General features: G+C 45.5%; 1 protein-coding gene across 2 annotated transcripts in view; it reads left to right on the plus strand.

Moving 5' to 3' along the window:
• The first annotated feature begins 214 nt into the window (after positions 1-214).
• Positions 215-23,624, plus strand: part of Tnfsf11 (TNF superfamily member 11) — a 29,548-nt gene continuing 6,138 nt past the window's right edge. Inside the window, exons 1-3 of one of the 2 annotated variants that reach the window (XM_032918239.1) lie at positions 215-254; positions 321-436; positions 8,045-8,212. In XM_032918239.1, coding sequence (XP_032774130.1) covers positions 215-254; positions 321-436; positions 8,045-8,212 — 324 coding nt within the window. Of the gene's footprint in view, positions 437-8,044; positions 8,213-23,624 lie in introns of both variants that reach the window. The other variant, XM_032918238.1, reaches the window with a different exon arrangement.

A 23,624-nucleotide genomic window follows, 5' to 3' on the forward strand; every position in this document is an offset into this window, starting at 1 on the left:
GCTCCGGAGGCCAGCCCTCTCCACGAGGTTTATAAGAGTTAGGGCTGCCTGGGGTAGCCTGCCATCTCTCCTGAGTCCCAGAGAGTCACTGTCTGGACCTCGGTGAACCGGTCGGGGCGGGGGCCGCCTGGCCGGGAGTCTGCTCGGCGGCGGGAAGCCGAGGAAGGGAGAGAGCGATCGCGGAGCAGGGCGCCCGAACTCCGGGCGCCGCGCCATGCGCCGGGCTAGCCGAGACTACGGCAAGTACCTGCGCGGCTCGGAGGAGATGGGCAGTTGCCCTGGCGTCCCACACGAGGGTCCGCTGCATCCCGCGCCTTCAGCACCCGCTCCGGCGCCGCCCCCCGCCGCCTCCCGCTTCATGTTCCTGGCGCTCCTGGGGCTGGGGCTGGGCCAGGTGGTCTGCAGCATCGCTCTGTTCCTGTACTTTCGAGCGCAGGTGAGTGGCTGACTTCCATGCCCGATTCTCTGCCGGGGAAACTGAGTCTAGCCCTAGGACTGGGCTCCTCCAACCCCTCCGGCTCTCGCTTATTCTGGAGGGAAAGAGATCCTTTAAGAAAGGGAACTTGGGGGCCTCCAGCCACGCTCATCTGCGCCTTCTCCCCTCAGTGAAGCGTGCAGAAGCTGAGCTCCTCTGGTTCTGGCTGAGGATGGGTTTGAATTTCCCCCCGAGACGCAGCATTGGCCGCTCCTCTCCTGTGCCTCAAGTGATCTCACGCTTTCTCCCCACCTTGAATTTCTCACTTGGAGTTAAGAACCAGCTTTAGTGGTTTAGGGAAAGTAGAGAAAGTGAGAACTTCTGCTTGGGCATCTAAGCTTCCCACAGCCACTGACTAACCTGTGGCTGCCTTGCTTTCCTGGCACTCTGGGACCACAATGAGAGGGTGTCAGAAGTCTTTGGAACAACTAAGGATGACACTCATGCCTCTAGAGTCACAGAGCGACAGCGCTATCGGATGTGCCTAGTCTCAGGGCTGGGGCTCTTTTTTGTCCTCTGGAGCTCAGGTTCTGAAGCGTGAAGGGACAGCCCCACTGTGCCTGCCTTTGAGGTGGGCGGAGGAAGGAAGGTGCCTGTGTGTGTGTGTGTGTGTGTGTGTGTGTGTGTGTGTGTGTGTGTGTGTGTGTGTGTGTTAGTAGAGCCTGACTACAACAGATTGTAATCAGCCAGCAACCAAGCTTTAAAGAGAGGAGGAAGTTCCCTGCTAAAGATTCAGAGCCATGGGGAGATAGCAGAGAGAGGAAGGGGTAAATTTGTAATATTATGCTTTCTGGTGGTTTGTGCTCTTGTGTTTTCTTGGAAATTACAGTGCAGTTGGTTGGATTCATTCAAACACTCTTGTCTGTTGCTATGAATTCTTTCTCAGAGGAAGTGGGGGGCTGACTGTGCATATTTTTATGGGAAAAGAAAGTTGGGTTTGGACTTCGTTTGTTTCCAGAATCAAAGGTGATTACTAAACCAAACCGGGTACTTTAAAATGTGTCCTTGCTCGGACTGCGTAGGGTTTGATGTGTGCCAAAGTCTTGAACTGTACTTTGGATCACAGGCGTTGCTAAGCCTTCGGATCTACTGGTTTGCACTTTATACCACTGCTGTGGTTACCCACTAATGCAAAAAATAGACAGACCATAACCCGGTGCTTTTGAAAACCAGCGTCTCCGTGTTCATAATCACACTCAGTACCTGTTGAGATTTTCTTCCTTAGACAAGGTTTGAGTGGTTTGCTTATGATATGAATCACACACATGGACACGAGTAAACATCCCCCCTTCATTGGGGGTACATAAGAACCAACAAAGAATGGCTTACCTGTTGTCTTCTGCCATTTGGCATTTAATGCATGTGTCTGGAGAGCCTGCATAGCCCACTATTAAATGCTATGGGATTGACTTAAGAATCACTCTATATGTAGTCCCCATGTCGTTATGTGTGCGTTGCCAGGGGATAGCATAGCTTCCAAAGAAAGGCTGTTTAATTCTTTGCAAAGAGATTTTAGACCGGAAGATATGTAGTAGTAGTTACCTGTGTCTTTTTGTTTGTTTTTAACTTGTTAGGGTCATAGCATCTTTTGCCAGCAGTAATGGTGGTGTGAACATTGAGCTTGGGAAGAAGTATGGAGTGAGTGTGCTCTAAGGGCTCTTAGCTTACCAGGAATCCCGGGACTTGGCGTGGCTGTGAAGGAATGAGTCATCGGCTGGGTTCTTGTTCAGTTTTCCTGAAGGAATTCTGTGGTGGTAGGGTGGCATGAGATGTCTGTCACCCTAAGGACGTGGTCACCTTCTATCACACTACAGTGTTGATGGCATAAGAATTATGCAAAACAACCTTTTCCCAACGTAGACATATGTGATAGCAATTGGAGCCAGATGACTTTTCTTTGGACAATTTAATGTCATCAGAATTCTGGATCCAAGGCTTCCCCCTCCCTCCGTCCCTTCTCCCCCTCCCCCATCTCTTTCTTCCAAGCTAGGGTCTCATGTAGCCCAGGCTGACCTCAACTTTGTCGTATAGCCAAGGATATTACACCTCCAAGACTAGGGTTTCGGACACGCATCACTATGCCCCATTGATGTGGTGTGCTGCTTGGGGTGGAGCGCATGGAGTTCTGTATGTGTTAGGCAAACACGACCAAGTGCACCGATTACAACACCTCTAGTCCCCAGTCAAGGATGGAGTCTCTGCGAGACTTTACTGAAAATGATGTTACTCATTACTCTCAACCCAGGCTGCTACCTTTTACAAAGGTTGTCTCCATCACTAGAGACGTCCTAGAAAAAATGTTTATTTGGGTGTTCTGACTGCATCTCATGGAGTGTGGTATCCACATTTGACACCTAAGGGAATCCTAATCACTTAGAGATGTATCCAGAAACCCTTGTCCATGATGTCTGGAAAATGTTCCAAAGTGACTTACTGTGTGCAGGCGTTGGGAGATCATAACTTGTGAATGAGGCGAGGGTTCCTGCCATTGGTGAATAGCTGTTGAGGATAGGTTTTGGGTACACGAGGGTTCGATCTACAATCCTTTTCACTTTTATATATTATGGAAACCTTCTTTTGTACTTTAGGTATTGGTGTTGAATAGTTTTTTCAAGTTGTATTAAGTTTTTAAGTTCTGGATGAAATATTTGGGATTTCTGAGTGCATTTAAGTGAAAATGAAATCCTCCACTATCAGAGAACACGTTTACACTTTAAGATAAAGCAAACCAGATTTATTATAGTTTAAAGGTACGGAACAGGGATAATATGAATGAGAATGAGTATGGCTCTCTCTCTCTCTCTCTCTCTCTCTCACACACACACACACACACACACACACACACACACACACACATACCATACACACACCATACACACCACATGCATCTTCATATACATACACATCACACCCCCCAAAAAGCCACATATACAACAAGCATATGTGGAGCAGAAGGATTGAAAATTCCAGGCCAGCCTGGATCAAAAGAGACAAAACAAACAACAAACAAAAACAAAATTAAAACCAAAACCAATGCAAAAGCATCCTGAGTGTTTCAGATTGCCTATGTCTACATTTAAAATTAAAGCCAAGATCCAGCGTAGATCGCTTTTTTTCCCACCAGGCCTGCCAAAGGGTTGCCTTGTGGTTTGTGCTATGTATTTACTACATAGTATTCATACTATGGTTTCCAAAGACAAAAAGAGGAAGGAGAAGGAGGAGGGAGAAGGAAGATGAGGAGGAGAAGGAGAAGGAGGAAGAGGAGGAGGAGGAGGAGGAGGAGGAGAAGAAGAAGAAGAAGAAGAAGAAGAAGAAGAAGAAGAAGAAGAAGAAGAAGAAGAAACCGCCTTCCTAAAATAATGTTTGTAAAGTTGTATGTACGTGTGTGCTTGCATATTTTTTGTGTGTGTGTGTGTGTGTGTGAGAGAGAGAGAGAGAGACAGAGACAGAGACAGAGACAAAGACAGAGAGACAGAGACAGAGACAGAGACAGAGACAGAGAGAGACCCATTCTCAAGTTTCAAGTTTCAAGTTTAGGTAAGGGGTGAGGTAAGCCTCAGAAAGCTAGGACTTTGTCTGCCTTTGAACACCCGTCTCACTCTCCTGGCTGTTTTTCACCCAGGACTTCAGTCACTGCTGCAAATCTGATGTTGAGGTGGGCAGGCAGCTTGTTCAAAAAACTGATAAGGAAGCAGCCCAAATGTCAGGCATCCTGTCTCATTTAACCCTATGAATGATCGGTTGCGCGGAAGTCACACACACACACACACACACACACACACACACACACACACACACACACACACACACACACACCTCTGTGTATTTGTGTGTGTGTGGACTGGGGATGGAACCCAGGGTCTCCAGGACGGTGGACAAATGCTTTCCCAGCCCTCACCTTCCTTCTACAATCAGATAACTGAGCACACGTGTTTGCAGGCACACATGTAGGTGCGACTCATTGGAACTCAGTTCGCTGTGCTCTTTTGTGGAATGTGAGTGGATATGTCTTCCAGGAAGACAGGGACCGCTTGTTTGTTTAGTCTTCCCCTCCACCCCACCCCCCAAACCCTCAGCATCTAACAGAGCACCTGACATACTTAATCGACTGACAGGGCCTTTTGAAGGACTTGCCACCCTACACATCTTTCCATTCTATTTATCATTATGCAAAGTAAGTGTCTGGTAGCTAACGTGGCACAGGCTTTGAACCGTGAAAGTCTATCTAGACCGCCTTGGACCCCAGAGTATGCTGCTGGGCGGGAGCTACGTGCATTTGGTCACTCAACACTCAGTAAGTTTTCCCCACCACCCTTATCCCTTGCCCTGCCTTCATTCCACAGACTGTCCTCAGTTGCCTGAGCATTTGCTCCTGTATCTCTCAGACGTCCTTCTTTCCTGGGCACTGGAAGGGGAAAACACATCCGGTTACACATGCAAAGACGGATTTCTAACATGTGATACTTAGGAAAACAAATAAGTGGACAAAGTTAGTTTTTGCTGAGTAATTGTTATTTCTTTTCTCACAGTAATTGATGAGGTCTTAAGCATTATGGACATATGAATAGTGGCTCTCAAGTATATTTTTTAAGTATTTGAAGAAAGAGTCAACGATTGAATCTAACTTAGGCATGTGATAAAATTGACTGAGGGGTCCAAGCTAAAGCTGGTCAGTGCCATTTTTATTTTACGTTTTTATTTAAGAGAGAGAAGACAAAAGTGCATTCCACCTTTTTTTTATTTGTTCCAAGCCGTGAACTGTTATTAGGTGATGCAATATTGCGAATTATTAGTGAATCTCGGTGCGGGGTGGAGGGGATCTGCAGTTATGTTAATAACAGAATAGCTATATGCTTTTGTTGATTTGGCACTTTGAAGCATTATTTCTCAGAGTTTAATACAGAGTACCTGAACTTGGATCTAGTTAAAATGCAGCTCCCCAGGAGCCCATGCTGAGCACCGTGAATACTGACAGTGCACAGCCTGCTGCTTCTGTTTGTAGGATGCAAGTCAAAGAACCTTGATTAGGGTCTCTAGGTCTCTTCAGCTCAGCTCTTGTCTGGTAGTAAGCTATCGCAGAATTCTGCTTTCCTGAGGTCTGAATCCAGCTGTATACCATGAAGCCTTGACTAAAACGGTAATAAATGAATGAATGAATGAATGAATAAATAAATAAATAAATAAATATGCATCGCAAGTGATTTCATTTCATGGTACGACCTCACCTATGCTTACAGAGCATCCTTATATATTTTAGAGGTCTAATAATTTGTTTTTTATTTACCTGTGTGTGTGTCTATGTGTGTATGTGCATGTGTGCGGACACCTTCAGAGAGACCACACTAGAGGTCAGATCTCTTGGAGCCGGAGTTCTACTCAGCTGTAAGTTGCCTGATTTCAGTGCTGGGAACCAAACTCTGGTTCTCTGGAAGAGCAGCAAGCTCTCCCCGCCTTCTCTCTCTCTCTCTCTCTCTCTCTCTCTCTCTCTCTCTCTCTCTCTGTGTGTGTGTTTGTGTGAGTGAATGTGCATACACATGTGTGTGTCTGAAAATGTAAAAAATTAAATATATTTATTTTATTTATGTGCAGTGATGTTTGCCTGCATGTATGTCTGTGTGAGGATGTCAGACTCCTTGGGACCGGAGGTAAACAGTTTGCACTGCCCTGTGAATGCTAGGAACAGAAAGAATAGTCAGTGCTTTTAACTGCCGAGCCATCTCTCCAGGCTTAGACATGACTAGAATAATAAAACACGTGTCTGTGTATATAGTTTGTTCCTGAGGATTGGTTAATAATGGCATGCATCTTTCTGAGTATTTTAATTAAATTAGGGAAAGTGATAGTTTATTTCTAACCGAGCTTTGGTTATTATAAACTTCTCGTTTGATCAAGATTTATCTACAGATACCTAGGCTCTCATGAAATACTTTGACCTTTGGAAGGAAGAGGACAAGTGAAGCTGTTAAAACAATCAAGTTTAGCTGGGTGGTAGTGGCCCAGACTTTCAGTCCCAGCATTCGGCAGAGGCAGGCAGATCTCTGAGTTCGAGGCCAGTCTGGTTTATATAAAGCCAGTCCCAGAACAGCAAAGGGCATACAGAGAAACCCTGTCTCGCAAAACAACACAAAAACCAGCAAGAACAATCAAACTCCCTTTTCTATGGTGATCGAAGCCACTGAAAAGTCTTGAGGGAGCTTTGGAAATAGAAGACAAGCTTCTAGAACAGCACACACAGGAATGCTGGGCTGGGCATCTGTTTTAAGCCTGTGTCCAGCTTGTGACGAATCCATGGGGATGTGTCAGGCAAGACAATGCTTTTAGTTTAGCATTTCCTAGCACCTAGCCATGTAGTCTGCAGGAATATCCTCTCCACCTCAGTGTGATGACAGATGCCACTCTTACACACGTGTAGGACCCAGTTGAGGAGTGGCGGTGCATAGTATTCATCAGAAAGGGAAGATGGATTCCTCACTCCCTTCTTTCACTCATCTAAATACTCATGGATTAAGGAAGATGGTCAGTGGGAACAGAGCTAAAGATTATGTTCATTTGCTGATGTTTGCAGGCTCCATGCTCTGGTTCTTCACATGGGCTTCATCTCTGTGTGGTTTCGTCTAGCATGCTGCATGCGTCTTATTGTTTATGAGGTGGAGCCTTACACGGTAGCCAAGGCTTGCCCGGAAACCACCATGCAGCCCAGGCTGTCTTTGTACAGAGATCCTTCCTTCTGCTTTAGCTTCTCAAGTAGATGATAACCATGAACCACCAATCTAGCGCAATGAGTCGTCTCCTGCCTTCTCGGACCACATTTGATACCTGTGCTACAGGGAAGTCCATTCCCTGTAAACTGCACACATATGTTTTTGTTGATGAGAATCTATGGTATCATGTATCCTGGGTGATTGTCCAATATTCATCAAAATGAATTAGAAGTCAGTGTGTCCAGGGCAGGGGAGACGGATCGGTCAGTAAAAGTACTTGCTATTCAAATCCTTGTGATGGAGACGGGAGGTTCCTGAGGTCTTGTTGGCCAGACAGTCTGGCCAATAGGAGGTGAGCTCCATGTTCAATGAAATACCGTGTCAAAAAATTACAGTGGAGTGTGGAAGATGCTTCTGTGTACCACATGTGCATGTACAGGTGATCATACCTGTTCACACATGTATACATACATATTTACACACACCAAGAAGATGGTTTAATATATATTAAAATAAATATAATATATATGTGTATACACACACACACACACACACACATATATATATATATATATATATATATATATATATATATAAAATGTTTTTTTCAAGACAGTGTTTCTCTGTGTGACCACTCTGGCTGCCCTAGAACTCACTTTGTAGACCAGGCTGGCTTCTAACTCACAGAGACCTGCCTGCGTCTGCCTTCTGAATGCTGGGATTAAAGGTGTGTACCACCATGCCTGGCTGGAGGGTAATTTTATTAATTATCAACCACTGGGGGATAGAAAACTCTTAAGCATGACCCTTTTATTGTCCAGTCGCACTTCGTTAACTATAATCCCTTTAACATCCTTTCCCCTCTTAGATGGATCCTAACAGAATATCAGAAGACAGCACGCGCTGCTTCTACAGAATTCTGAGACTCCGTGAAAATACAGGTTTGCAGGACTCGACTCTGGAGAGCGAAGACACGGAAGCACTACCTGACTCATGCAGGAGAATGAAACAAGCCTTTCAAGGGGCCGTGCAAAGGGTACGTCCGCACCGACGTCATAAAGTCAAGGGTCTTGCTGACTCTTGCTGACTGTACAGTAACTAAACGTTAATGCTCGTGAAGTGCTGTTAACACTGTGTTTCTTGTAAAAGAGCTGATGAGGCTTAAGGACAGTTCTTTCGAAGTTGGTGGTGGTCGATTTCTTTCCTTGCTTTTAGGAGCAGGGATTTGATAGCATATCTGGAAGGAGAAGAGGAGTGACTACCGTTAGTAGGCGATCACATTGTTAGTTTGAATTCTTGATCTAAAAGCTATGTTCTAGGTTCCCAGGACTTTCTGGTAGCTCTTTTCTCATTTGCTTCTGTAGGACTCCCTGTTGCACACCCATGGCCTGGGCTCCCACAAGGAGCAGGGTATTATAATTGGCCTTTTGCTGTCAGGTGTGGTGTAGCAGTGAATTTGGCTCCTGGCGGTTCATTCTCAAACTGCACCTGCCCAAAAGCTCTCTGGATTCATGCATGAAAGGCACACACACATGCCAGCTAATTCTGATATACGCCTTGACTAGCTCAATGGCTGAGCACTTCTAAACCTCCCTGCTAGCAGACACTCTCCTCCCGCATTCCTGAATTAACATCTTTTAGGATCTGTATTTCCTCTCTGCCACCACAAACCCAATCTGTCGGGTTTTCCCGAGCCTCCTGGAAATTCTGCTGCCCCAGAAGTAATGTACTTACTGACTATGAAAACTCGGTAGGAGTCCAGTGCTGAGTGCCCTGTGTCTGCATGTGAACGCCCATGCGCTCGCCCTCCCAGTATCCAGATGGCTACCCCATGTGTTGCCTCATCCTCTCCAAGTAAACCCTGGCCTTCTCAAAGTCACTGGGCCTTGGATTTGTTCAGACTTACTAATTGACTAGCACAGCCAGGTCTAGCTTAGCTCCTCGGAGGGATAGCACAGTTCTAAGTGTCAGCTGAAAGGACAGGTGGAAAGACTAAGGTGTCAAACTTTTAAGGTAAATGTAACATTTCGAAGGTAGCAAGTATAAGAAGCATGTTGCTTAGGGCAGCTGCTTATCTGCTTGTGTGAATATAAATATATTACATATTTATATATAATATATAGATATTATACATTTATATACCTATAAATTTAATATAGTATAAAATTATTTTAAATAAGTGAACACAGTTTGGATTAGGAAAAAAAAAGAATTTTACCAGTTTTTAAAAAGTTATGGCTTTTTGGTCCGGGTATAAACATTAGTCATGAAATGTGTGTTTATTGTGGGTGAGGCTCTGGGTTCAAATTCAGAACCTAGCAAACTGGGACCAAGTGTCTATAATCCCAAACTGAGGCAGAGGGATTGTGAGTTTGAGATTAGCATAAGCTACATAATGAAACACTGACTTTGAGAGGAAGAGAGGAAGAGAGGGAGGGAGGGAGGGAGGGAGGGAGGAGGGACAGGGGAGGAAGGAGAGGGACGGGGGTCTTTTATAGTAACAGATAATTATGGTTCTCAAGAGGAATTGGACTGTATTGAATTAATTTCATACTTGTTTTTGCTAGGCTGTGGGAGTTTACATTTTTTTTAAAAATGGGCAACTTATAAAATCCTTTTAAGAGCTCAATGAACAATCACAACAGTATATATCGGTATAATATGCACATTATTATAATATGCCAGTGTGTTCTAAAGGTAGAGGATGCCATCTCTTCCTAGGCCTGGTCTTTAGGAAGGAGATGAGTGTTACCCAAACCTTATCGTCACAGTTAGTCGACATCCATAGGGTGCACATGTGGACAGAGGCACTTTGCCAGACCTTCTTCTTATACCCTAGAATGTTCCCTTTTATCCCAGTCAAATGAACGGTTTGCCAAATGTATTATCCTTTGATGGAAACCGTTGGCTAATGTGACGCCAAGTAATTTGCCACAGCAATCAGATTTCTAATTTGTGTTGGCAACGCTAAAAATAGGATGGGTGTGGTAAGCATTCTGGAAGGAGGTTTGCATCTTATCTTTAGTTCTAAGAGATACTGAGTGAACCCAAAGGACAATTCCGTGTAGCTGCAACCAGTATGGAGAGATCAGCCCATGCAGCGGTGACACATGCCAGACTTGAGTGCAATATCACAGTACAGGCAGAAAGTGCTGTTTACCCAGCTCATTGTGGTCAGACAAGCAATCTTGTTTTTCCCTCCCCCTTTTTCTTCTTTTTGTTTGTGGCTGGGTTTTCTTGGCTTTATTTTCCCTTTAGCACAGAACTCTGAAAGCCCTCCTACTGGTCCAGCTCTACCAACCGCAATTTATAAAGTCTATCAAAACAGTCTATGCCAATAAAACAAACACTAGTACGAACGTGGTGTCTGATCTGTAAAGCGATGCCTGGTTTCAATTTTGGCAGCCTTCCTGGGCTCTGCCCAGCCGGCTGGGCTTGGGCAGAGCAGTGAGTTCAGGACCGCCTTCCGTCGCAGAGAGGACACTCTCCCTAGACCGTGCGTTTGGACTCCGTGGAGAGATGTGTTATTTGTCAAGTAGAGGTGCTGGGCCCTGGGGGCTGTGACTCCACCTGCCTTTACTGTGCCGGGTTGTTGATCCCATTCTAGGACCTTTGGTAGAAAAACAATGGAATTTGCCTGTAAATGTATTTACAGGTTTTATATCAAAGATAGAGATTTCTAAGTATCATCTTGCTGTCACAAGGAAACACCCTGTGCCTGGAGGGGGTAGAAGCAAAGGGCTTATGGTTGCCTGGTTTGTTTGTTTATTTAAGTTATATAAGTGTTTTGCCTTCATATGTGTCTGTGTACCACGTGTGTGTCTGGTGTCCTCAGAGGCCAGAGGAAGGAGCGGGAGCCCCTGGAACTGGACTTATGAGCAGCTGTGTAGGTGCTGGGACTTGAACTGGCGTCCTCGGAACAGTCAGTGTTCTGAACTGCTGAGCCATCTCTCCAGCCCCTGCACTTGTTTTTCCTATTCGCTCTTAAAAACCAGACTTTAAACTGTGAACTGTGTGCATGTGCGTGCCTCTGAGCACACGCACATGTGCACATGGATGTGTGTCTATGTACACTTGCCCCTGCTTGTATGTACAGAGGCAGGGGGATGATGTCAGTTATCTTCCTCTTTCTTTTTTTGATTAATCATTTTATTTATTTACATTTCAAATGATATCCCCCTTTCAGGTTTCCCCTCCACTAACCACCCCATTGCTACCCCCCTTTGCCTCTACCCATTCACCCACTCCCGCCTCACCCCTCTAGCATCCCCCTACCCTGGGGATCAAGCCGCCCTCTTTCCCCATTGATCTCACATAAGGCCATCTCTGCTACATATGTATCTAGAGCCATGGGTCCCTCCATGTATGCTATTTGGTGGTTTATTCCCTGGGAGCTCTGGGTGGTCCAGTTAGTTGATATTGTTCTTCCTGTGGGGTTGCAAACCACTTCAACTCCTTCAGTCTTTCCTCTAGCTCTTCCATTGGGGTCCCCGGGCCCAGCCCGATGGTTGGCTGTACGTATCTATATCTGTATTGGCCAAGGGCTGGCTTCAGTTCACAGCACTTACATTTTGGCTTCCAAACATCTATAAGAGCCGATGTCCTCTTCTGACCTCTGTGGGCACTGCACACATTCATGTGGCAAAGACTCACACACATCAGATAAATACATTTAAAAGCAACCCAATGGTGGTTCTTAGCAGACCTCTGGTCCTCCAGTGCCTTACTGGAGAAATGGAGTAAGAAAGTCATCTTTACTGGAGCAATCCTCATTCTGATCCTGAGACAGTCCGTATATGTATAATATATGTACATGCGCACTGCATCCTAACAGTAAACCCAACATTTCTGGTGCTTTGATCTGCAATGGAATTGTCACCCTTCCTTGTTATCATCTTGACTGGAAGAATCTTATCAAGGGCTGTTTTTTTGTTTTTGTTTTGTTTTGTTTGTTTGCTCCCCCCACCCCACATTGTACTCCTAAGATGAGCTATCCAGATCTGGCTTCTCCTTTAAGAGGTCCCTTCCTCCCTGTGTCCAGGGTGGCCTCTTGTGCTGTCATGTCTAGATAGGGAAAGGGTAATAGGAAAAGGGATGGCTGTATGTGGGAGTGATATCTCTGTACTAAGAATCCTGTTGGCTGGTAGGACTTAGAAGACCATACCTGCCAAGAGGGAGGCTAGACATCTGTCTTCCAGCTGAGCTGCCATTTGCCTGTGATGCTTGAGGAGGAGGCTGCCCAGAACCAACAAGGACAGGACATCAGCTCTGGACAAGTGGGAAAGAGCACTCACAATATACAACACCTATGCATCCTCCCACGCCCACCCACACATATGCACACATATACAGATCAACAGTTGACACAAACCTGAAAGGTTTGAGTGGTCAGGATTTTATTTCCTAAACTTAACATGTAGGTAACTAGAGACAGCTTGGGGGGGGGGGCTGAAAAGTGGGTTTAAGAGGAAGTGTCATGGATGTTGATGGCAGCTTGCTGTTTTCAGCTAGATTTCATAGATTCAGAAACATTTGCTCAAAGCCAGAATATTCGTTGTTTTGAGTGGTTATTTTCTTTTTTTCCTCATGCAACTTTTCCCTCATAATTCTTTAGAATTCTAATGTTTGATTATTAGAAAAAAGCCCAGTTATGTTTGTACACACCTTTAATCCTAGTACTCGGGAGGCAGAGGCAGGCGGATCTCTGTAAGTCAGAGGGCAGCCTGGTCTATATAGTGAGTTCCAGGATAGTCAGAGCTCTGTCTCAAGTAAAAAGATGGATAGATGGATAGATAGATACTTAGATAGATGATAGATAGAATACAGTAAATGAACCTCTCCCCCAAATTTCAACTGGAGTAAACTAGAAATCACTGGAAATTTAAAACAGGTTATATCTGCCTGGAGACTTTGGAGTTGTTCCGTGGGTGTTACTTCTCATAGGATTCTTAGTTACAAAAGAAGAATCAAGGAGGAGGTTTAAATTCCATTGACTGTCTCTTTGCCTTTGTGCTCAAGAATATGTATCCTAAGAGAGTTTCTCATAAACCCAGAAGGAAACTTGAGTTTGGGTCACTGGCATTCTCAAATCGAGATGTGTTAGTCATGTAGTGGTTTCCCAGTAGGATTCCATCTCCCTTTGCCATCGTGGTTTTGGGAATTGCAATCAACCCCCAATCATATTTAGTGTGTATAAAAGCGATCTTTATGGGAAATCTGAAGTAAGATCCACAGAGTTCCTCCAGAGCCAAAGCTTTGCAGTTAATTTTCTGTTGCTATGATAAAACATGACCAAGGCAACTTACAGAAGACAGGGTTTGTTTGGGCTTACGGATCCCGAGAGGTAGGCATTCATGATGGACTGACTTACGGCAGGGAAGCTCGGCAGCATGTAGCAGGCATGGTAGCATGTAATAGGTGGGGTAGCATGTACCGGATGCTAAGAGCACACATTGTGAGTCATACACACACACACACACAGACACACACACACACACACACACACACACACACACAGACACACACACAGACACACACACACACACACACACACACACACACACACACACACACACACACACACAGACACACACACACCACACACACACACACACACACACACACACACACAGAGACACACCCCACACACACACACACACACACACACACACACACACACACACACACATACACACACACACACACACACACACACACACACACACACACACACACACACACACACAGAATGACAGGAATCTTTGAACCCTCAGGGGTCATCGCCTTTGAAGTACTTCCTCTGGCAAGGTCGTTCCTTCCAGACCTCTACAAACAGTGCCACCAAGTGTTCAAATACAGGAGACTGTCGGGGGGGTCATTCTTATTTAAATCACAACGCCCCCACTGTCATTCACTCAAAGGCTGATGGTCAGGGAGCCCCAGGGGAGGGGGCAGAGTCAGGGGGATTGCAATCCAGAACTAACCAGTCAGAGATGCCAGAGGAGGGCTTTGACGTGTGCTGTGAGTACCCCCCAGGATAGGAGAAAAGATTCTGACTGGACATCTTGAAAGAAACAGAGATAGAAGCAGCCGCCCAAGAGGAGAGTATTCTTGATTGGCGAACGGCAGACATTTATTGGAGCTTGTGTTGCTAAGGGGTGGGTTGGCCTGTGAGTGTGAGGAGAATGGCAGCCTGTGGAGTGGCTGGGAAAATGTGTCCTGGGCCTGTTTTACACACTAGCTGCATCTTCAGCCACCTCTGTCCCTTGCTTGTTTGCCTTATTAAGAGCTCCCAGTGCCTTGGCCAGAGGTTCTGACTTGATAGGCAGAAGGAGGAACCCTGTGACTTCTTCAAGCCAGCCTAAGAGCACTGATGGACAGGACAGCCTTTGTTTTGTTTAGTGAATTAAATGTGATAAAGAGAATGGAGTCGGTTGGTGGGAAAGATGGCGTTAGAAGCTGGAGAGAATTGTCTATATCAGAGACGGACCGATGACTAGTGCCTCTCAAACCTGAAGTCCAAGGTCGTGGAGGTCCATTCTGGGAAGCATCCTGGTCATCCAGATGGGCTCTGGTTCTTGGTGTTGGCCTTTTGAGTGTATCAAGTGGGGATCACAGCACTAGCTGTGGTACAAACAAACAAACAAACAAACAAACACCGATTTAAAACGCCGAGGGTCGAACTCTGCCAGACGCAGACTCCTCTCCTTTGCCCGTTCCATCCAAGCCGCTGGCTGACTCTCCCGAGTGGGCAGCTTAGTCACTACATCAACGAGCTCGGAGCTTGAGGATGGCCTTACCCTTTTACCCACCGGCTCTTCTGCTGTGGATTCCGCCTCCTCACAAAACACTCAAGTAGGACTCTACCTGATGGATGAGTTAGGGTTCTGTGTGCTCTTGTCTTATGTCAGGGCCATTTTGTCTAGTTTTTCCAGTTGTCTCTCAAAACGAAGTGCAGGCATTTCTCAAAACGGGCTCCCATGAAGGCTTGCCCACCTGCCCATGTAATTAGGAGGCTGTCTCAAATACACATGGAGTTTATTGTCTGTACACTGGCTATGTGCATCCAGGGGCTAGCTCACCCTAGGTGAGCCTTTCAAGGACCCGTGACTTTCATTTATGTCCCCAGTGGCAGGCCTGCAGTAGTACAACTTAAAGTACAAAGTTAACTCGTGAATATTCCATATCCACTTTGGATTAGGTGTCGCGTTGTGTCTTGTCAGGTTTACCATCACTGTGTTGAGACACCATGATCAAAAGCAAGTTGGGGAGGGGAGAGTTTGCTCGACTCACTCATCAGTGTTCATCATCGAAGGGAGTCAGGGCAGGAAGTCAGACAGGACAAGAACCTCAAGCAGGAGCTGGTACAGAGAACACAGCGGAGTGCTGCTTACTGGCATGCTCCCCATGGCTTGCTCAACCTGTCTTCTATAGAACCCAGGACCACCAGTCTGGGCTGGGCCTTCCCCCATTTATCACTAATTAAGAAAATGCCCTACAGGTTTGCCCGCAGCTCGATCTTACAGAGGCATTTTCTCAACTGAGGTTCCCATGTCTCAGATGACTCTGGCCTGTGTCAAGTTGACATAAAACTAGTCAGCCCCTGTGGCTAGTCACTTGTCAGAAGCAAGCCGTGCTGTTCACATGGCTTTTTCGGATTTGTTAGGGCTGTAGGTCTCAAGTTTCCAGCGGGCAGCTTTCTCTCTGTGGCCATGAGCCTGTTAGGGGCCTTTCTGTGGTGGCCTGCATCTTTCTCTTGTCATCCTCAATATCGCAGCTGCAGGTCTGACATCTTGGCTGCCCTGCGACTCCTATTCCTAGGGTATCAGGGCTATCAAGATCAGGGCTGGGAGACCGGAGGCCATTTTTTTTTTGAGGGCGGGATTTAGTGAGATAAAAGTACTTTTAGCATAAGGCCAGCATTCTTGTTGCTGTGGCAGAGTTGGGCAGAGACCGCCACACTCCTCCATTGAGTACCTGCATACCCCCCTCTTAAAAAAATCCAAAAAACCAAAAAAAAAAAAAAAAAAAAAACCCTGAGTACCATCATAGAAGACACTTTTAAGTTGGGCTTTTACGAAGACTAATACTGCTGTCATAAGACATTTTTTAAATCAAAGCCCAAGGAGACCTTTAACCACAACAGAAGCTTCCTCATTTAAACCATGAAGGTTAAACAATAAAAACTAATTTCCTATTCCCAGAATGCTCATTGCCCTTCCAGGAAAAGCATCACTCTTCTTTATGAAAACAAGGACACGTAGCTCCTCTCGCTCTTGGTATGGAAAGTCCATTAGCAGCTGTAGAGCTTCTCTCCCGCTCACTCCTGGGAGAAATGGGACCCATGTGGCCATCGCAGCCGAGCTCTTCACCCGGAGCTTTCAAAGACATCCCTGTCAGATGCTCAAGGAGCAGGAGGAGGTCCGATCAGAGGATCAGTGGGGTTAGGAACCCCTTCTGCCTATGCCCTCCCTACTTCTTGCTGAGCTACTGGATCCCCTTCTGTACTTCCACCCCTCATGGGCATGGTGAGGAGTTGCGTCCATTCTGAGAGCTCTCCCATGGCGGAGGCTCTGCCTGAGGAAGCCGGTCTGAGCCATTATGCACCTGCTTAGACAGAAGACAGCCCTAAAGTTCTTAGCTTTGGGGACTCAATGACTCCCCCTGAAGACCTGCGCCCTCATAGGACAAATAATCCCGTCTCTCTCTGGGTGTGAGCTTTAGGGTCAGGGAAAGCTGAAATGAGGACTCTAAGTCCTGCTCCAGCAGGGCTTGTACAGCAAGGTGGTCGTTCCTCTTTCAGTTCTCTGAAGCAATTGTGCCTAGAGATGATCCACTGCAGGAACCACTGGGGGGTTCCCGCTAAGTGCGAGACCCAAACAGGGCTGATGTACCTTGCAGGTTAAGAGTTCTGTTTGCATTTAAGACAGTAAAAGTAAGTTCCTGTTTGTCCTGTGTTAAGCCCTTGCAAACTAAAGTCTCTATTTGTAACTAAGAATAAGTTTCTGTTGGTAAATTATTTCTCCGCTGGTGAAACGGGCCAACTTGAGTCCCATTAGTTTGTATTAAAGGCAGGTCTATTGGGAAGCTGCTCTTGGGGGAGTTCTCTGGCCCCAGGGAAGGAAGTCTGGGAAGTTGCCATTGGAACAGAGAGAGGAGAGGGGGGAGCCAAAGTGAGAAAGTGTGCATGCAGAGAGGAGAGAGAGAGAAGGAGAGAGGGAGGAGACCGAAATGTCTGGAACATATAGGGAAGAGCCTAGCCTCTAGGGGAAGGGCTGGAGACTTCTCCGGTGGGGACAGGTATGCCTGGTAGGGACTGAGGGATGCTGGGAGAACCTGAGGGGCAGGTCTGCTTTGGTGTGTGGGATGTGCACTTCAGTCCCTTGACCCGCAATCTGGAACTAAACACTCATTTCTTAGATCTGCTGTAAACTGCTTGCAACCCCATTTATGTGATGTATACTTTACCCTTGTTCCGTCCCTCTCATTCTATCTCATTCTATCTTTCTAACAGTATACAACAGCCAACCTCACCCCTGTGAACACCGTATCTCTTCTACAAAAAGGAACTTCAAGAGGCCAGCAGGGCTGCTCTCTCAAATCCGCCTTAGGGTGAGGCGGCTGGCTGACCAGTTCAGGTGCATCCCCAACTACAGCTTGCTTTCACTGGACAATCATGGGTTTGGTCTTTTCTCCTTGAGAGTCTCAGGTTTAGCAGAAGGAGCAGTAGGTACCAAGGTAGCCACGAATGAGAAGCCAGGTTCTGGCACCTGGCACCCTCGGAAGCAGCTCCACAGGGCCTACCCACAGGGCCGCCAGCATCCTTGAGGGAGGAGGTGGCCCACAGGGGAGGAAGAGCTATGAAGCCACTGCTTTCTCTACACCCAAAGACTTCACAGCAAGTGACAGTTTCTAAGTCTTAAGAGGTGGAAGGACAACAGGACACCTTGCAAAACTCCAATCTCCTAATCATGTACTCGGTTGCTCTGGCAACCAGCTCCCATCCCTTGAGTGATCTCATTAGCATAAATAGGCCTGGTTGAAAAAGGTTTATGAATAACAGAAGATGCTTCCTTCGTGTGTGTGTGTGTGTGTGTGTGTGTGTGTGTGTAAGTGTGTGTGTATATGTGTGTGAGTGTGTGTGTGTGAGTGTGTGTGTATGCGTTACAGGGCCTCATAAACCTTAGGACTGTACTTGTTCCTGAAGTCGCCAGGTGATGTCAAGAAGAGGAGGGACAAGCTCCTTGCATTTAAGATGCCCTCTCCAGCCACCATGCATGTGTCCTTTGAGGCACCAAGACTAAGGTGGGGAGGGAAGAGGCAATTGTCTTCCTGAGGATTGATGGGAGCTCGAAGGCTGTGGCCTGGGCCTGGGAGGAGGAGATGGGATTTCTGAGGTATTTACCAAGTAGAAGTCTGCAGGACTTCCCTGCAGGAACGGGAAATGGGCTATTCGTTTTCAGAAACAGCCGGGAGTGTGGCATTCATGTGCTAACCGGCTGATGAATGCACTATTCTTGTAACTAGGTTGGAGAAGAATTACACGAAGGGTATCATTAAGATGTTAAAATGAATGCATTACATATGTTAACAAGTGTATGAACCCTGTATTATATCTGGCAAGCGGGGTGTTAAATCCTTGTTCAACCAGCCAGATGTCCCTGCAGCTGCTGTGGTATTGCAGAGGGAGGCAGCCACCTGAGACCCTTGCTGCTGGCTGGCGCCATAGTGTCTGGAGCATCTGGCTGGACAAATTGCTTCTCCGGTGACTTGATTGACAGGTGCCACTGGATCACATGATTCATATCAGGAAGCACAAGTTGGGATTTCAGACTAATAAACCCAGACTCCAGGAACTTGACCCTTTTGGTTATTTAGAAGGATAGCAGCCAGGTTGCTGTCAAACAAACCTAAGACTAATTTAATGGAACACACTCGGGGTCTGGTTCCTGACACTTTTTTAGCAGTTTGTAGAGGTGGCTTAGAAGTTGGGTCAAGTGTGTAAGTCCCCCTATCTAGCCAAGGACTTTAAAGTACGACTCAGAGTTTGTCTTTATTCTTACCAGTGTGGCCTCCCATAAGTGGGCCCAACTTCTCAAGACGAGCTGCTATTTTTTGAGTTTGGGAAAGAAAAAAACAAAAAACAAAACAAACAAACAAACAAAAACCAAATAAACCTCCTAAATCATTTAAAGGGTCTGAAGGGAACCGGATCCTAGTAGACTGGATGTTTTCCCTATCACACTCCTGGGAACCACACTTTTTGGATGTCCTGTTTAACAAAAGTCGCAGAAAGGCCACAGTGAAGACCACAGTTACACAACTGATCTTTTGTATGCTGTGCTCCCTGGAGGAGAGATTGAGAAATTCCAGCATTTTTTCCCTGTGAGTTAAACTACAGTTGAAATAAGGAAAAAAAATCAAACCAGTCGTCCTCATGTCTCTGCAGATGTACTCTGACAGCAAAGATGAAAAATTAATGCAATCTAATTTGACAGATAGAGCACTCAGTATTGAAACTTCCCCATTGCCTATTGGAAAATCTGTGGCAGTCCAGGGAGCATCAATTTGAGGCAATGTCCACTAGGTGGCACTGTGTCCGAACATTTCTTTTATCCTTGACTTGGCTGCAATTTTTGGGGGGTGTCTACCTAATTCATTTTTTCTCTTTTCCTTCTGTTTTGTTCCCTTTCCTTGTTCTGTTAAAGGAAGCTATTATAGCTTAGGCCTAAATTATGCTTGTCTAAAAATGAATATATCTTTTTGAAAAGACTACTTGCTACAGTTTGGCCATAAATTAGTTCATTTATTCATGGTGTTTCTTATTAGCTTTCATAAGGTTAAAGATTCTGTTGTCCTGAGTAGTTTATACAAATCAAGGTGTGTGTGTGTGTGTGTGTGTGTGTGTGTGTACGTGCTCGAGCATGTGGATGTGTCACAGGTAGCTGATGGTTGACCTTCTAAGTTAGGGAAGTCAGGTAGAAAATTGGGTTCTCCTGAACAAAACTTGATCGTGGGTCTTAAGCAAGGGAGGGTGTTAGGGAGGGCTCTCTGCTCCGTTCCACACTGTACAAACTGTCTAGGTTTCTGGGGCTTTTGTTATATGCTTCTCATATAATTCTAAATGATACTACAAGGGAAAACTTGGTTGGCTGAAGACATAGGAGTTATTATGTTTCAATCTGTGCGATAGAAATGTTAACGGTGAGATTATTCCTTTGAGTGAACACAGGTGCTTCCAAACAAAGACCCAGGGAATCACTCACTTAGCAATCCTGTTTCTCAATGCCTGATGCATGTTAGAATCCACCTTGCAGCATCTTTGGGAAATACCAAGGCTCAGTGGCTGAGACTTGGACCAGGTCAACCCGGAGGTTTCCTCCAAATTGCAGCCGTGTTCCCCACTGGGATGCATCAAATTCTATTTATAAGAAATTTATGTGTGTGTGTGCAAGTGCATGTGAAAGGGCGCACTGGTGTATCACTGCATGTGCACGTGTGGAAGCCAGAGGTTATTGGGGTATTCCTCAGAAGCCACCCACATTAGTTTATTAGGACAGGGTCCCTCACTGGCTCGAAGAGTGATGATTAGCTTAGGTTGGCTGTCCAGAGAGCTCCAAATATGAGCTTGAGAGTGCTGGGGTTACTTACGTATTGAGTGCTGAGATGACCTACTAAGTGCCAGAATTACCCACTGAGTGCTAGGGCTACCTACTAAGTGCTGAGGTTACCTACTGTGTGCTGGGATGACCCACAGAGTGCTGGGATGACCTACTGAGTGCTGGGGTTACCCACTGAGAGCTGGGGTCAGCCACTGAATGCTGGGGTTACCCACTGAGAGCTGGGGTGACCTAATGAGAATGAGGATTACCAGGACGCACCAATGTCTAGTATTCCTGTTTTGTTTTGTTTTTAAATCAAACAAGCAAATCGCCACTGGTTCTGGGATCTAATGCAGACCTTCTTGGTTATACTTTGCCAATTGAGCTATCTTTCAGCTAAGTTTATTTTTTAATCATCTCAAAGCCCAAAGACAGTTTAAAAGTATAGAGTTAGTAGAATGATAAGTTTATGATTGCCCATAAATCAGCAATTACTTTGGGGCTCAAAAGATTGGGGTGGAAACACACACACAATATATATATATATATATATAATATAATTATGTGTGTGTGATGTGAAGTCACAGAATCATCATAAGATCCCTTTTTGGTATTGAAACTTACTTTCTGAATGTCTGAGAAGAATTGCAATTCTTGGCTACTCTAGAGAAATAACACAAAAGCATTACCTCCTGGGTCTCTAACGAGAGCTCTAATTCATCCTGGGACATGAACCCTTTCTTCCCCTGACAGCAGGCATTGAAAGTGCTTCTGAGAGGTGCTATTTATTGAATTTTCTTGTAACTAAATGGGTCTGTGGCAGTGCTGACCTAGAAGCCACTGATTAAATGGGTAAGGAAAGTGCATTCCCAGCGGAGAGGGAGAAAAGCGTCCCCGCCCATTAGTCAGGGGCTTCAGCCTGCCGCTTCGGCCTGGGTCTCAAGCTTTAAGATAATTTCCTCATTTGCCCAGGTAGAAATCCTTGCAAAGGGGATTTGTCCATCTCAGCTCAGACTGCTGCAGCAGCTACTAGTGTGTTAGAAATTCAAGTCAGAGACCCCTCCTGGATCTCAGACTGCCTGATCTTGCAGTTGGCACCTGCCTGCCCTCCTGGAGGTCGGCGTGTACCACCCTCAGTTTTGAGCATCACTGCACTGGCCACAGGGACATTTTTCTTGATTGTGAGGCTGAGTGTGTAGAAAATCAGGGAACAAATTTGTGCCATGCTTCTCTCCTGACAATGGAGCAGTCAGAGCTAGGGGGAAATGAGGCAGGAGCTTCAAGCCTCAAAAAAGCTCTGTCTCCAAGATGGCTTCTAATCAGGTAAATGTACAGTATGTACATGTGTTATCTATGTGTAGATATGCATGATAGATATAGGAAACTGTACATATAAATGTGTAAAGTTATATACAACGTAAAACGATGCACTCTATATGTATAAATGCATAAGGATATATAGTTATAAAATAATCCATGTATATATGTACATCTCTCTGTCTCTCTGTCTCTCGCTATCTCTGTCTGTCTCTGTCTCTGTCTCTCTCTCTACACACACACACACACACACACACACGCAAGGGTCCACCATCTACTTAAAATTCCCTGCAGTGGGCTTCAGGCTATACTGGGACCCAGGTGTAGGCCAGGGCAGAGGTTGACCGTATGTGACCTCTATGGTGTCTCTAAGAATTATGGAGAACAGAATAGAATCTTATCTCCTTTGGGGGTGTCTGAAGGCAGAGAGAAGAATGAAGAATAAATGTTGTCTCTCACTGACAAGAATTGAATTTGTGTCGTTTTATCTACCCATTTATTGGTCCCACTATAAGGCCGAAAGCCTTTCTGTCTACATAGGGAAAGCCCTTGCTACCTGGTCCATTCTTCAGACAGCGTGGGATGGTGTTTGTCCTGTTAAGTGGGAACTGGGACCCTGTCTCATCTCATGTTGGTAGCTGCAGGTACCTGGATTTACTGGGCCCTCAGCTGGGTGCTCCCCTATCTCACCTCATCCAACCATCCTGGCTGGTCTGCTCTTTAAGCCATGATCTGAACCAAGGCAAAAGTTAAAGCTTCAACCCACTCTGCCTTGGGGGACATTTTACGTTAGCTAACGTCTGAACTGGGTGGGCACTTGGTAGAGGCTTCCTTCCGGGAGCTCAGGTTAAATACGCCATCACGCACTCATACCTTCTTATGTTTATTCTTTGCCTGGCCAGTGCGCCTAGGTTTGTTTCCAGCAGTAATTTAATTATTGGCATTCTAAACGCTTTTAGAACTTCATATGGTACTTTAAACTCACTGAGTTTAAAAAAAATTAACTACTGGGAGCCAGGTACTTGTGGGCCGAGCCTCTGCGTTATAACAGAATTCACTCCTGAATTCCATAGAAAGAGGCCCAGTGAAGCCTGAAGAGATTTATACATTTTGTGTACACGTCTTTCCCATTTGCATACCTGTTACATATTAATTATGCCCAATAGTCTTGTCTTTTATTGCCTTGAAAATTTTATTTGTGGTGGTTGATGGTGGTGGTGGTGGTGGTGGTGGTGGTGTGTGTGTGTGTGTGTGTGTGTGTGTGTGTGTGTGTGTGTGTGTGTGCTGGACTTTTTAAGCATTCTGGGAGCTGAGATGCTAGGAATATGAGATCCAGGGGTTTTATTTTAAAGCATTTTAGCTGATTTCACATCTGATAGTCATATATGTATAATTTATACATAAATATGTAATATATAAATATATATAATATACAAATTACATCATTATAATATATAGTAATTATATCATTTATCATATATAGTAATGCTTTATAGAAAGAATGAATTTATGAATAAAATTCTCCTTCAT

This window comes from Rattus rattus, chromosome 12, assembly GCF_011064425.1.
Source record: "Rattus rattus isolate New Zealand chromosome 12, Rrattus_CSIRO_v1, whole genome shotgun sequence".
Classification (NCBI taxonomy): Eukaryota; Metazoa; Chordata; class Mammalia; order Rodentia; family Muridae; genus Rattus; species Rattus rattus.